This window comes from Rhagoletis pomonella, unplaced genomic scaffold (assembly GCF_013731165.1).
Source record: "Rhagoletis pomonella isolate Grant_MI unplaced genomic scaffold, Rhpom_1.0 Rhpom_scaffold_00001, whole genome shotgun sequence".
Classification (NCBI taxonomy): Eukaryota; Metazoa; Arthropoda; class Insecta; order Diptera; family Tephritidae; genus Rhagoletis; species Rhagoletis pomonella.
Window position 1 is genome coordinate 99,767,947 of NW_023458555.1, and position 15,854 is coordinate 99,783,800.

General features: G+C 40.6%; 1 protein-coding gene across 1 annotated transcript in view; it reads left to right on the plus strand.

The window, feature by feature from the left end:
• The window catches only part of LOC118734762, an 85,485-nt gene extending 71,848 nt beyond the window's left edge, over positions 1 to 13,637 (plus strand). The window contains exon 4 of the mRNA XM_036464455.1: positions 13,555 to 13,637. Within this exon, the coding sequence (XP_036320348.1) occupies positions 13,555 to 13,637 (83 nt within the window). The remainder of the gene's footprint in view (positions 1 to 13,554) is intronic.
• The last annotated feature ends 2,217 nt before the right edge of the window (positions 13,638 to 15,854 follow it).

Consider the following 15,854-nt stretch of genomic DNA (forward strand, 5'->3'; position numbering starts at 1 on the left):
CTAAGTGCTAGATAAAAAATAAAGTAGGTTTAAAGAGCTTTACACAATGACGTTTTCACACATTTTTCAGTTTATAAACCTTTTTTAAAGCTACTTTATTTTTTATGAATAAGGCCATTAGTTTGTAAAAAATGGAATGGAACGGTGTAACGAATACAGATATAATTTTATTGGTTGTTATAGTTGCGTTCCAGATGCTTCACGATTTGCAGGGTTTTACAGGAAGTCGTTCCAGGTGACCACCTACGGTTTATTAATGGAGAAAACAGCTGTTCCTGCAAATCGTGAATTTCGTGAATATCGTTAAGCATCTGGAACGCAACTTATGTCTACTTGATCTGGAAGGAAGTCGTGGCGGGACAGGCACGCTGGCAGCCCGGCTTGAGCTCGTCGGCCTATGGCGTGGTTCTTGCAACCACTCCAAACCTACAGCCATCAACAAAACTTTCATGCCTTGAAACCGATGGCACGAAAGGAGGAGCGGATAGAATACAAAGCGGTATAAAACAGTCCAGTCAGGGGGAGCCATCCCACCCCATCTGTTTTTATAGCACAAACAGCCTTGGACCCCACTGCGGCTACGTACGCGAGAGTGGAGTCCCCTTTCCTGAATTGGTCCGTCAGTCAAATAGTCTCGTCAGCGTTGTCATTGCGTTATACTAGTCACAGTTACGAACCCATCCCTAGCCTAGTTGTCGTGGGCCACACCCACACCAACCACAAGAAAACGAATGCCTCATATTACTATCTGCCATATCTCAACCAAAAACTCAATAAATGAATCCTATAAGCATAGCTTCTGTTTATCTTCCTCTCTCTTTATCCTTTATTTAGTGAACTACCTTGCATAATTCCTTACGATACTTAACCTACAACTTGCTAGTGTTGCTATGTATACTTCGCCCTATAATTATATTTAAACACGATATTTAGCAAAACAAAACCAAAAAAAAAAAATAGTGATCTAGAGCTATCTTGCTCATGTACATGCGTACTAACGTATAATCCATATGTATATATATTTCGATTCACTCACCTTTCCATCCCACCGATGTTGGTACCAGCATTGGAGACGAAACGAAGGAGCTGAAAACTAGTGATTCAAAATAATATTCATACATACAGACATATGTACATACGTAGAGTGGAAGCGAAGGTCACTCGCCTTTTCCACTTGTTTTCAATGGAGCAATAGCGAATTAGTTCCGCGTAGACTTTACTACGGCAAAATACTATTCGCGTGTGTGCAAGTGTAAAAAAAAAATGTTTTGCAAAAATCAAGAAAACAATTGAAAAATATAAGTTAAATTTAAGGACAGTGTGAACTAATCGAAATTCAAAAAAAACAAATACACGGTGTTTAAATTCAAATATAAATTCACGTTCACCACAAAAAAATTAAATGTACAATTGATTCCTGAGGTATCAAAAATAAAAAACATAATAAATTAAAATAAATATTAAGATTTAAAAAAAATAAGAAATTATTGTGCCACAAAAAAAGTGGGAACGGTTAAAAACCATCCACTTTGATGCCTTCATTAAACGTCGATGCACTTGGGTGTCCAAAGCAGTTTCCAGGAACGTCGTTGCCGGTACCTCGCATTCCTACAGCCACGTGGAGCCTCACTTGGGCCGGGCCAAATTGGGTTAGTCGGCAGCACTGCAAAGTGAGTAACTCGTTGAATTTATAATTCTTAGCGAGTAGATTCTCGCCGCCTCTGCAACTCGTTTTCAATCCGCATTCCAATACGCTCGGTGCCTGTCACTGAGCTGTGACTCTCTCGCTAAGCGTGGATATACATATGTCCGTCCTTTGTGCCCTATGTATATAGTTTTAAGTTTTGGTTCTGGTATAAATTTCAACTGCTCTTTACTGTTATTACTGTGTTTATCTGGTCTTGTCCGTACGCATACACATGTGTACAAATGGAAAAGTGCACGTAGGGCCACTTACATATGTATGAACATACCCATATGCCGCTACGATCAACCTACGTGGATGCCTAACAGAACGACCTACCTCAATTTCGGCCATTCTAAAACTATTCAGAAATCACTTAAGTCGCTTTGCCAACATTTCACTATGCATGTATGCACGTATGTGTCACACTTGCGGACATTCATGCATGTACGTAAGTATAAATAAAACAAAGGAGGTTTTAACCTTTTCTCCATACCTTTGTGATGACGGGATTGCTGGTTTGGGCTAGTGGGTTCTCGCTGTGCTCCTGTTAATACCAAAATCCTGGACCGCTATCAATACCGGTGCAAGAACCATTACCGGAAGATTTTCTAAGTATATTTTCTTTTATATTATATAACAAAGTTTTCCGCGGCGCGCACTTTCACACTTTTAGCTTCCAGTGGTAACTAGACTCTGATTGTTTCGATAATTATTCCTGGCCTTCGAAGGTCTGTCGAAGTCAACCGTTTTTGGATTCATGACTAGGATCGTATCGCTTTGGCACTGTTAGCGCCTCCTACTTTCCCCAAGTAAAGCAGATCATTGCACTTGCACTTTCAATCCTGTTTACATGCCAACAACCAAACAGCATACAAACACATACGTGCACATACACCCATGTTTACCTAACAGAGGGCTGTTACAGGCTCGCACCCGTCGATGGTGTCTGCACCATGGAACGTATGCGTAAAAGGATCTCATAAAACAGCCTGACATGTTTTCTTTCACTGGTGTCCAATGTGTGGCACCGCCCCACGACCCGCCGGGCAGTTCTGGTATCACTTGCTTTATTCTCGGCGCATGGTCATACAGTTGATACATACATCTTCAGTTCCGTTCGTCATCATTTTCACTGTGTCTGAGCCCATCACTGAGTATCCTAGCCTACCACTGGGTATCCTAGCCTATCACTGAGTATTCAAGCCTATCACTGGGTGTCTGTGTTTTGTAAAAAGGATAATAAACGCTTGGTGTATAAGTACATTGTTTGGCGGTGGCCTCGTCATAATACATACATAGTCAGGTAATGGTTGTCCGATAGTCCGATAGCTAAGCTACAAACATGTCCTTGGCATCGTATACGCCTAATTTTTTCCCCGAGGAATCGTCTAATTCATACAGTGAGTTTCCAATTCCAGTTTAGCGTTGTAATTATCAACTAGCGAACTCTGTCTAAAATTACGGCGGTATACCACTTGGCCAATTTTGAAGTCAGTGGCCCATAGTCATAGTTGCAAGCTAAAACTCATTCTTATTAAAATACAGTTTTAAAATTAGAATAGAGTTTTAAGTTATGTTAATCATAGTCATCTTGGAAACAGCTTTTTGTTAAGATGAGAGAGAACAGTGCTATCCATATGAAGAGAAAAAATTTACCCGGCAATATATAGAAATATGAGTACTTTAATTAGTTCACCCTGTGTCCGCTGTAGGATCGCGGAATTAGCAAGCCGGGAAGTCGTGGGTTCGAATCCCACTGACAAGGAACTTTTCTTTTACCTCTTTTTTTGTTCTATTAAATATTATTATTTTATTTAATTATAGTTGTTCTGGCTTTTTAATTAAAATTAAACTCCAACAAATTTTATTAATAACGAAATAAATATATGTAATACCATAAACAAAAAAAAAGACAACAAAACAAAATTTAATGAAATAAAATAAAATAAAATAAAATAATATTTTTTTTTTCTGGTTTCTTTTCGAGCCTGAGGTCAAGTTTTTATTTTTGTTTTACAAGCGTCCGATATTTCGGCTCTCAACGAAAGCCGTCTTCAGGGACTCTAAATACAAAAACAAAACAAACAAAAGAATACAACAAATGTAAGATCGCGCAATAATGGAAACACACAACAAACAGCACTATCGGCCCACTGTGCAGAACTCTCACATTCTCCAAATTTTGATAACGTTAGCATATTGCATAAGGAGAGCAATTACAACAAGAGACTGACGATAGAAATGCTACATATAACCAACACACCGACAGAATTAAGAATAAATTACAAAACGGACACAGAGAACGTCGCTCACGCGTACAGACACCTGATCGATAAGACAAAAAAAAATACAAACCAAAATCAGTCGAAGTCCAGCCACTTGGCAGCATAGGATGAAATCATCTACGCAAAAATAATTTATATTTTCTTTGACCTTTTGTGCTTTATGTTAGTTTTGCTTTTAAGTTTTTCTTTTTTCTTTTAATGTAAGTCGATTTGCTTTTTTGTTGAAATTTGTTGTATTCTAAGTGTTTTTGTATTTAGAGTCCCTGAAGATGGCTTTCGTTGAGAGCCGAAATATCGGACAATTGTAAAACAAAAATAAAAACTTGACCTCAGGCTCGAAAAGAAACCAGAAAAAACATCTATAACTAAAGGTCGATTAAATAAATTCTTGCATATATAAGTTCAATGGAGAGCACGGCCGTGAAAAAATACTAATAACAACAATGGTATACCAACATATAAAGCATAAATGCAAAGGGATCTCCAAAGATATCAACAAATATCAAAGAACAATCGACAAACATACCAGCATTAAAAAAAGCATAACGTTTTTAATTAAATGCAGACAATATAACTATACTCCAAACTTTATTGAAAATTCTACCAAACAAATGACATCAGTTTTAAATAATAATGATGAAATTCTCCCGCCAAAATTCGTCAGTGATAAAGAAAATTTTATCGAGAGAACCAAACGCATTATGATGAACTTAATTATACAAGAGAAACACATAATGATGAAAACCTGCCAAAGGGAAAGCCATATAAACCAAAACAGCATTAAGCAATACCTAACCGAGGAAGAAATGGATCAACTGTTAAGCAACGAAGAAATAAGAAGTAAAGCGTATGAGACTAAAACGAAACAATTGTTGAGAGAGAAATTTGACAAACTGAAAGAGAAAAACAACAATAACACTAACATCATATACAATAACAACTGGTTCTCCAACCATACAAACATCGAAATACCAGAATATGCAAAATTGGCGCTCTCATTAGGCCCAAAATTCGCACTACCATTTAAGCAGCAAGATTTTCCAATATTCAACATAATAGCTGACAGTGAGGACTGCATACAGACAATTAAAGAAAAAGAAGAGCAAGAAATCGCGAGAACAAGAGTGGCAATCATACTTGACAATGAAATAAACAAAAGACAGTGGGACAAAACTGAAAAATTCATAACAAGGGCAGTGGAGCGAACTCAAAAATTGTTTAACCAAAATAAAAATATATTAATTTTGGATGCGGACAAAGGAAATATCCCTGAGCGATGGACGAAGAGGATTACGACAAGAAAATGAAAAACATCGTTAATGATATGATGACATATAAAAGAACATTGAAAGATCCAACGGCAACATTACTAAAAAATCCAACGATATCATAGACAAAATGGCGACACAGAACATCATCAACAATAGCGAAAAGTACAAATTGAAATCAACAACTGCAAGAGCCCCCGCATTTATGGACTACCGAAAATCCACAAACTGGATACACCACTAAGACCTATCTGCTCAAATATAGACGCACCTGCCAATAAGTTATGCAAATTCCTGGCAAACACGCGAAAAAACTTACAGAAAAATCGGTATACAACGTTAAAGACTCCATAGTTTTCAGAAATAGAATATCAGACCAATAGACGACGACGAGATAATGATATCCTTCGATGTAGTTTCTCTGTTTCCAAGCGTACCTGTGGACTACGCTCTCAGGATCATCGAACATAAATGGGACGATATAGAAGAATCTACCAAATGGAAGAAGGAATTTTTCATAAACAGCCTGAAATTTTGTATAAAGGACACCCTTTACTTCAAATATAAGGATCGAGTCTACACGCAACAAAAAGGACTACCTATGGGATCGCCACTTTCACCAATAATTGCAGACATAATGATGGAGGACCTACTGGAAGAATGTATGAAAAAATTTACAACCAAACCCAGGCTAATAACCAAATATGTTGACGATATATTTGCCATCATCAAAAAGGACCAGGTGGACGTAAAACTAGAAGCATTTAACAGCTGTCACAAAAATATTAAATTCGCGAAGTAAGAAGAACATGAAAACCGATTACCGTATTTAGATGCTCAACTCACAAGGACTAACAACGTAATTAAAATAAATTGGTATCAAAAACCCACTGCGTCCGGACGACTAATGAACTATTTTTCAAAACATCCAAAAAACATGATATTCAACACGGCATACAACTTTATCAGACGAGTACTCACAATAAGCGACCCAATGTTTCACAGAAGTAACAACGAAATCATCTCCAAAATAATAACCATGAATAGTTTTCCACAACAGGCCATCAAAAAGCTACTACATAAATACTATGGACAACATAATCATAACAAGGACAACAAAGAACAGCCTAAAATATGGAAGTTGATGACCTACGTGCCAAAAGTGGCAGACAGAATGGCAAAAATTAAATTCTATGACAAAGCAAAATATTAAATTGCATACAGAATGGACAATACACTTAAAAAACTATACAGCAACAAAAAAAGCAAAATTGACAAAATAGACCAAAATAATGTAATACATAGCATAACATGTAATGGAAATACGCAAAACAAACGTGAAAAAATCTACGTTGGAACGCCAAAAAATAATTTAAAAACTAAGATTAGTGGACACAAATCAAATCTAAGATCGCGCAATAATGGAAACACAACAAACAGCACCGTCGGCACACTGTGCAGAACTCTCACATTCTCCAAATTTTGATAACGTTAGCATATTGCAAAAGGAGAGCAATTACAACAAGAGAATGACGATAGAAATGCTACATATAACTAACACACCGACAGAATTAAGAATAAATTACAAAACGGACACAGAGAACGTCGCTCATGCTTACAGACACCTGATCGATAAAACAAAAAGAATACAAACCAAAATCAGTCGAAGTCCAGCCACTTGACAGCATAGGATGAAATCATCTACGCAAAAATAATTTATATTTTCTTTGACCTTTTATGCTTTATGATAGTTTTGCTTTTAAGTTTTTCTTTTAATGTAAGTCGATTTGCCTTTTTGTTGAAATTTGTTGTATTCTAAGTGTTTTTGTATTTAGAGTCCCTGAAGATGGCTTTCGTTGAGAGCCGAAATATCGGACACTTGTAAAACAAAAATAAAAACTTGACCTCAGGCTCGAAAAGAAACCAGAAAAAACATCAATAACTAAAGGTCGATTAAATAGATTCTTGCATAAATAATATTTATGGTAAAATAAAAATAAAAAAAAAACAAATAAAATTGTTTGGGATCGCTCGGAGTGGGGACCGAACCTGGGTGCTATTCTCCTATTCTATGTGCTCGATTTAGCTCGTCAAACACTTTATTTCAAAAAAGCTGCTGTTTATCTAAGCCTAATTCTAACAAACATTCTGCACCTTTAATGGATCCTAGGTGCCTAAGAATCGGGTACGCTGCGCCGTGTTGAACCATGGGTAGTCCGAAAACTGTATAGTATTACAGTGATTCGCCTGTCGCCGCATGCACCGCACTTCTTAGCGCAAATGCCGTATCACTTAAGTGTTGATCCCAATTCTTCTGGTTCTGGCCCAAGTAGGAACAGAGCATTTGGAGGACTGGCATATTTACGCGCTCAGCTTCATTAGCTTGTGGAGAGTAGAAGACAGTTCTAATATACCTCACACCATACCTTTGTAATAAGGTCCCAAAATTGTTTGCAATAAACTGCTTACAGGATCGCAAAGACATGAAACCCTTCCCTTTCTAAATATTGTACAACATTGTCTACTGTTGCCAGCCGCATCGGTTTTAAAAACACGAACTTCGAAAAATGATCCAAACAAACAAACACAAACACATTTCCATAAAGTCGACATATAGACGTTGGAAAGGCCGCTCAGTGTTGACCCATCATTGGCCTTTTGAAAACATTTTGCGTCTTACTCGTTTTACATATCTCACATGCTTTGTTTGAACTTTGCACTTTGTGCGCCTCTACGGTGCTGGATATCAAAATTAAACGCCTGTAACCGTGCTAGTAGCCGTCCACTCAGTTATTTTTGTTGCATCAACCATTTGAGGTATATGTGGTCAGTGATGACCGTAAAAAGCAGTCCTTCTACGTATGCACGAAATCGTTTCACGTTTAGTACTGCCGCATAACATTCCAGCTCACGCTATAGTTCCGCTGGGCCTTATTTAACTTAGCTGACATGTATGCAATAAGCCTTTCTTCACCGTCTGTGTCCAGTTGGAAAAGTACCCCCCTACCCCGTCAGTCACATTGTATAGAAAATCGTTTTTGAATTCCGGGTGTACCAGAACTGGCTCTGAGATTAAACTTTGTTTAAGCGTTGCAAAGGTCTTAATCGCCTCACCTGTCATTTCGAATTTCCTTATTTTTTCCTTCGTTAGACACTCATGTAGGGGTGCTGCTATGGTGGCGTAGTTATGAATGAAGTGCCTATACCAGCCGGACATCCCCAGGAATCGCCTGCGCTGTTTCGGGCTTTTTGGTAGCGGGAAGTCGCGAACGGCTGCTATCTTGTCCCCATCAGTGCGGATAAAACCATCCCCCGCAACATAACCTTAGTATCGTACCTCGCGGTAGCAGAACCTACTTTTTTCGACATTAATGGTAAGTTTGACGTCACGCAAGCACTTGGCGACCTTTTCCAATAGTGACATATGCGAAACAAAATCTACGGAACACACTAACAAGTCGTCAAGATAAACAAACACAGATTCTCGTAAAGCCGCTGGGATAACTTTGTCCATAAGACCACACATACGCTGGGCAGCATTACACAAACCGAAAAGCATCACAGTGAATTGGTACAAGGGTCTACCATGAAAAGTGAAAGTGTCTTCTCCTTCGATTTCGGGTCTAGGGGGATTTGCCAGAAAGCGTCCTTTAGGTCGATTGCTGAAATGAAGCGGGTATTTTGTAAACCACTAAGAATGCCATCGATGTGAGGTAGTGGATAAGCATCTTTAATGGTGCGTTCGTTCACCTTTCTAGCATCTAAACAAAGCCTGTTCTTAGTTACCTTTATCACAAGAGATACAGGAGAGCTCCAGCTGCTACTGCTCTCCTCTACAACCCCCATTTCCCGCATTCGGTCTAACTCTGCGAACACCAAATTCTGTACGGCCGGTGAGATGGGGTAGTGTCTCTGCTTGACCGGGGTTCTCTCATCAACTACCTCGATTGAATGTTCTTCAACATCGGTGCGGCTCAAGCCCAATACGACAAAAGATGGTAATCGCGCCTTAACCCTTTCCAATCTTTGGTTTTGTGTTTCAGACAGCATGTGTTGCACCGCTTCAAAGGTGGGGTCACCCTCGGAGGGTACGAGCTCTTATACAACCCTCTTACAACCAGAATTATTCACACTTCTGCTTATCACACTCATGTCAAATGCCCTCCAAAATCACCCCTACTACTGGCGTTTCTGCTCCAATGGCGGTGCGGATGTTTTGGCCAGATATTTTCAACATGTCTCCCTCTCTTCCCTCTAGGATTTTCATCGCATCCTTTCCAAGGCAGCTAGCACATGCCCCAGAATCGAGTAATGCTAGGACTTCATGCCTTTTGCATTTTGCATTTTGTATTTTTTTATAATTCCTAGACCTACGTTTCTCTTCAATTCCTTCCATAAATATGTTTCTTCTGGCTTCGTCGTATCTTATTTTTCGCAAGTGTAAACTAACTCCTGAGGTCTTATTATCACTTCCACTCTTATTTTTATTCATTTTCTAATCTACTTGGTCGCTTTCGCGCTTTAGAATTCTAATTCCAGCATTATTATTCTCACTGTTATTTATGGTTCCGGGGGATTCGGGTTCACTATTGACACTCTTACTGACATTAGACATATGACTAACATTAGGAGTAGGGTTGAAGGATGTAGGATTGGGTTCGGACAGACCACGGTTTGTAGCGTTATACGAGGTATTCTTGTGGGTCCCCAACTGGCCTCTATTTTCCCTATTTATTGCACTAACTTCTGCTTCACCTTCGGTCCTCCACTCATCTGAGCAGCCCCTATCGCAGTTCCCTTGCTCACTAACCGCTGTATCCCTGGACCGATTTTCCTTGATTAGCTTCTCAGCTCGCTTGCATTCATATTTTTAATCGGCCAAAGTTTCCATTTTGGTGGGGAAGGTGAGGTTGGTCAAGTAGGGCTTAAGGTTTCCCTTAATGATTTTTACCAATTCCTCCTCGGGAATTTTCTTTCTTAGGTGGATCTGACCATGAACATCCGCATAGAAATCATCAAAACTTTCTTGCGGATCTTGTTTTGTTTCCTTATCTCGCGGATAACTTCATAATCAGACTCTGCCGATTTATATTGGGCTAGCAGCTCCGCCTTTAGCTGAAAATAGTTGAAAGTATTGTCATCAGCGTGGTCCTCTAAGCCTTGCCAATACCATTTAAGTGCATGGCCTGTGACTAGGCAATGAAAATCAGATAGGAGTTCCTCAAAAGATAGCTGATACTGTACTCGCATACGCTCTAACCGGAAGATAAAAGTTTCCATCGTCATGCTTTTGTTAGAACCATCGAACTTTAGGTGTCGAACTAACTTTTCCTTTCTCCGCACCGTGTGCTTTCGCGACCTGCTCTACCTCTATCCTCTCGTATACCTCCGTTTTCGTTTCTTCCCTGCAGGACTGGCGTGGATGTCGACGCCGCTTGTGGTGTTATTGGTGGTGCATGCATTGAGGCTTCTACATGTGCCTCCCGATTGCTTAACTGCGATACGTCCGTCCGCATTTTCCGCACTTCGTTCATGCACTCCGCCATGACCGCATTTTGTTGCATCAACACCGCCATCATTTGACTCGTCTTATCCATTCTGTCACAAGGTTGTACAAGTTCTGTACCCGCGCCTTCTGTGGACTCCTGCATTTCTCCTCCTACCGCCCCCTCTAAAATCTCACGTTGTTCTGAAGGCTCAGACATCACCAGGACGCGATCCAATTTCCTGGAGAAGCTTAGGGAACTTTCTGCTCTATTTACTACGTTAGTAGTTTGGGAAACGACTCCTCGTGCTTGATGTTGTCCAAAGATCCTAGCAGTGCACCGATTCAAATAGCCAACATGCACAAAATCTACTGGATATTCTATGCTTGTATCTATCTGCGTTAGGAGGGAACCCACCACCTGATTTCCCAAATCCCTTGTTAAACTACGGGTCACAGGTCTATTGCTTGGAAAAATGCCTAATCTCGCTCGTGATACCTCTTTAGTGTCCTTGGGATTCTCCATTCACCATAGACAACTCAAAAATTAACTCAACAACCTACCACCTCTAAAGGATTTTTGTTTTACAAACGGTTGAGATGTACAAATAAAAGAATATATATATAAACATGTGGCTTCCAATTTCTCAACAGTACCGGGAATTTGTATAAAAATGGGATATATAAATTTAAAAGATTTGCTTATTATTTCACCCCTTCGATCAATTCAATTGGATTGGTTCAACTTCAAACTTACATGTATCTTATGATCGAAGGTATGTATGAGCTATCAGTAAATTATTAAAAGGAATAAATGTAATTTATGGAAATAAAGATAGTATCGTTAAATATGAAATATATAAGTAAGTATGTAAGTATATATAACAAAAAAAGGTCTCTTCAGTTTCAACAAAAGCTCAATAACACACCAAACTTATAGTTAGGATACTCCAATTTGAAATGCACCTTGTGCTTACAATTCAATCAAAAAGCTCAGTAATTGCAAAAAAAATATTCTTCGAATAAACTTAAGTATTGGAAACTATTAGGATTTATCGAAACTTTCGTTTCCTGTGTCTATACTTATGGGTGTATATGGTACGAGAGGCTGTTGTGAAAACGGTTGGCGGATTTCGTGAGTATCCATGACGAAGCGTAAGTACAATTGTTCCGGTCAATGTCTGTGTCGCTAACTTTCCCCATCTTCTTTCCAGCACGCCACAGTAGAGAAAGGGCCTGAACATCCATCCCTGGAAGCGTTGCCGGTTACTTTAAACTCATTAAACTTTGTACAAAAATTAAAAAAACTCTGCAAGGTTTCACCTTAGTGGTAAACTTTTTAATTAGACTCTAAAAAAAGGTTATTTTAGTATAAAATAATTAAAGATTGAAGTTGCTAAAAATTGCGTTGAGTTTTGGCAATTTTTTGCCCTGACAGTGTAAATCAGTTCCTTCCATATTAAGATATTTTTAGAACATATTTTAAGAGATTTCTGCAACCTTGCGGAGTGCTGCCAGCTTCAATGGCAATTCTCAAGTAAACGTAAACAACGCCTCAGAAACCTTAGATGCAATTAAATTTGCTAATACTTTCACAAAAACTGCAGTTTTTTTAATATTTTCGCTTTTTATTCTTTTTATAAAAAATATATTTTCTAATTTAACACAAAAAAAATTTATTACTGAAAAAATTTACTATTTTACAGTTTATTTTACCCTCCCATTCGGCTTTGTTTACTTTTACTTGAGAAATTTCATCGTCGTCGGGAATGCGGAATCTTGTATTATATCATTCTTGTTATCATATAGAGTTTAGTGTTGGACAATTTTCGCTCTTAAAATTAAGAAAAATAAGTAAAAATTAAGTAAAAATAAAACTACCCAAAAACACGAAGATGTGGTAGATTTCAGACCTTGAGTGGAAGATGCGGTAGATGCTCAAAAAAGTGGCAGATCTACCACAATGTTGTATAAGTCCGATCACTGGTGATAAATAAAGTTTAAAGGGCAGGAAAGCTCTTGAAAGTGAAAGATGTAATGAAAAAAGGAGTATTCAAAGATATTATTGGGTTATTAAAAAAGACCCCGTTGGGCGTCCTTTGTTATGTCTGCTTGGTCTGGAAGGAAGTCGTGGCGAAACAGGCATGCAGGCGTGGCTTGAGCTCGTCGACCTATGGCGTGGTTCTTGCCACCACTCCCAACCTACAGCCATCAACAAAACTTTCATGACTTGAAACCGTGGACATGAAAAGAGGATAGAATACAAAGCGGTAGAAAACAGTCCGGTCAGGGGGAGCCATCCCACCCCATCTGTTTTTGTAGCACAAATAGCCTTGGACCCCACTGTGGCTATGTACGCGAGAGTTGAGTCCCCTAGCCTGGATTGGTCCGTCAGTCAAATAGTCTCGCCAGCGTCGTTATTGCGTTACAATAGTCACAGTTACGAACCCATCCCTAGCCAAGTTGCCCCGAGGGCGACACCCATACCGACCACAAGAAAACTAATGCCTCATATTACTATCTGCCATATCCCAACCAAAAACAAAATAAATTAATCCTATAAGCATAGCTTCTGTACAAGATTAAGTCGGACTAAGAAGCCATCCCCTTAAGCATAAGCATTGACGTTTAATTTTCACAGTCTCTTTTGTACATCTTACATATATACAATTGTTTTGCAAAATACATAGAGTTAGGAAATCACGCCACTATACCGTTTGGAAAACATTCAGCGGCTGCTATAAAGGGCACTTCCAATAAAATAAAGTTCCTCATTCGCTTTTGGTGCGTATAACATATCATAAACGATCTTTTCATTTTCGCATACAGTTTTTGGTGCCTCCTGTGAGGAACCTGACAATTGCGACCAAGTGCTAACGTTGCAAGCCATTAAAGGGTATTCGTCGGAATAATGGCAGCGATTAATTTGAGAACTGCGGCAAGGAGCTCCATTTTACGAATTAAGGCGGAGGTCGAGGCTGAGGGATATGCTCCCGATACGGTGCAGATTGATTACACCATTAGCACGCTATCTGGACACTACAACCGTTTTTTGGAAAATCACCTGGCGTTAGTGGGCGAAGCGACTCCAGATGAATTGGAGGCACACGACAAGTTACTTGCTCAAGTGGAGAGGGTCCACGGTAGTATCGTTACCAAACTGCAACGCATGCGAACTGCTGTAACCACTCCGTCGAATGCTGTGTCCGTGCGGTGCCAATCAGAGCACCGTTTGGATCCGGTCAAGATCCCAGCATTTGATGGTCAACCGGAAAACTGGTTGATGTTTAAAGACATTTTCGAATCATTGGTGTTCAATCGCACCGATCTTGACGACAGCTATAAACTCAGTCGATTGAGGCAATGTGTTGACGCTCAGGCAGTACCCATGATTGGTGGAGTAGACACGGGGGCTACAGCCAGCTATGGGCCGAGTTGAAAAGGCGATATGATAATCCTCAGCGCTTGGTTGAGTCGCACGTGTATAGGCTATTAGACTTTCCGAAACATCCAGTTCTAACGCAGCGCAACGTTATCGATGTGGTGCGCAGTACTTTACGTGCCCTGAACGTGATGGGTCTGCCAACAGACCAATGGGATGCCATCGTTTATCTCATAGTCCTCCGCAAACTACCAACTCCGGCTGTCTCACACTGGACGGTTTTAAACCACGCCGAAACATTACCTAATCTGCAGAGAATGCTAGAGGAGATCGAGACTTACGCGGATACTCTGAGATGCAACCCTAATGTGTCACTACGACCGTCAACAGCGCGTCGTATGGCACAATCACATGTAGTTACCCCGAAGTCTCCGAACGCAACCATGAAATCGTCGCTGGCCTGTCCACGGTGCGCGGAACCACATCGCCTGTCAAGATGTCCACAATTTCGAGCACTGACTGTAGATCAACGTTTGAACCTGGTGTGGCAAGCATCTTTATGCTATAATTGTCTCGGAACTAGCCACTCGGCTCGAGGGTGCAGCTCAGGAACCTGCCACAACTGCAAACTGAAACACAACACCTTGCTTTGTAAGGCTTCTTCATGCAACGAGAAGTTACCTGCAACCACCAGCGCGGCAACTCGACCAGCCCCCGCATTTGAAATATCTGTCGGCGCCATTACGTCACAGGTTTTTCCTCGCATAGATGCGGTGCAGTCTCTCCTGGCGCAATCTGAGGGGATCGTCCTTCTGGCCACAGCTAGAGCTCCACTTTTAGACAAGGTGGGGGAAGCTTCATTACAGAACGATTTTTCAACCACTTGGGTCTCCACAGAGGACACGCTTACGGTAGAAGGAATTGGCTCTCAGAGGGTGACTTCGTCGCGTGGCCAGGCGACTCTGGTGATGCGCTCATACCGCGATGCCACGTTTGAGTGCACCTTTGAAGCTCATATCCTACCACAAATAACTTCGGAGATTCCTGCGTCGCCAATAGACATTAACCACTGTCAACATTTGCAAGACATACCACTAGCCGATCCCACGTTTCACACTCCAGGGGGCATCGATGTTCTCATTGGAGCGGACATTTGGGGCATGTTCTGGTGGGTCTAAAGAGCCGTGCACCCTGTCCACCCGTCTGGGGTGGGACATTTGCGGACCTGCGTTCCCACGCTGTAAGTCGCTTCCAACTTTACGCGCGTTACCGAAATTCGCCGCGGAAGAGGAGCGAATAGATCAGATACTGCAACGTTTCTGGGAGCTGGAGGAGGTTTGCCGACCCCCAGCTGTTGACGACCTTAGCGAAGAGATTTTTTGTAAAACGGTATCGCGCAAGAGCGATGGCCGATACGTAGTACAAATCACATTTTCACCGAATGCATCAGCTCTTGGCAATTCATATGTCAAGGCATTTAACCAATTCCTCCATCTTGAGCGCCGCTTGAGTAATGATGATGAGCTACGTAACAAATATATTCAGTTCATGCGCGACTATGAGGCACTCGGGCACATGGAGAAGATAACACCGCAACCAGCCGACCCATCCCAAGTTTATTATATACCCCACCATTCCGTCACGTCGAAGTTCCGGGTAGTTTTCAACGCCTCTGCGAAGACAAGCAATGGCGTTTCCTTAAACGTTCCTCAGCTAGTTGGTCCGCCCATCCAGGATCCGTTTCCGT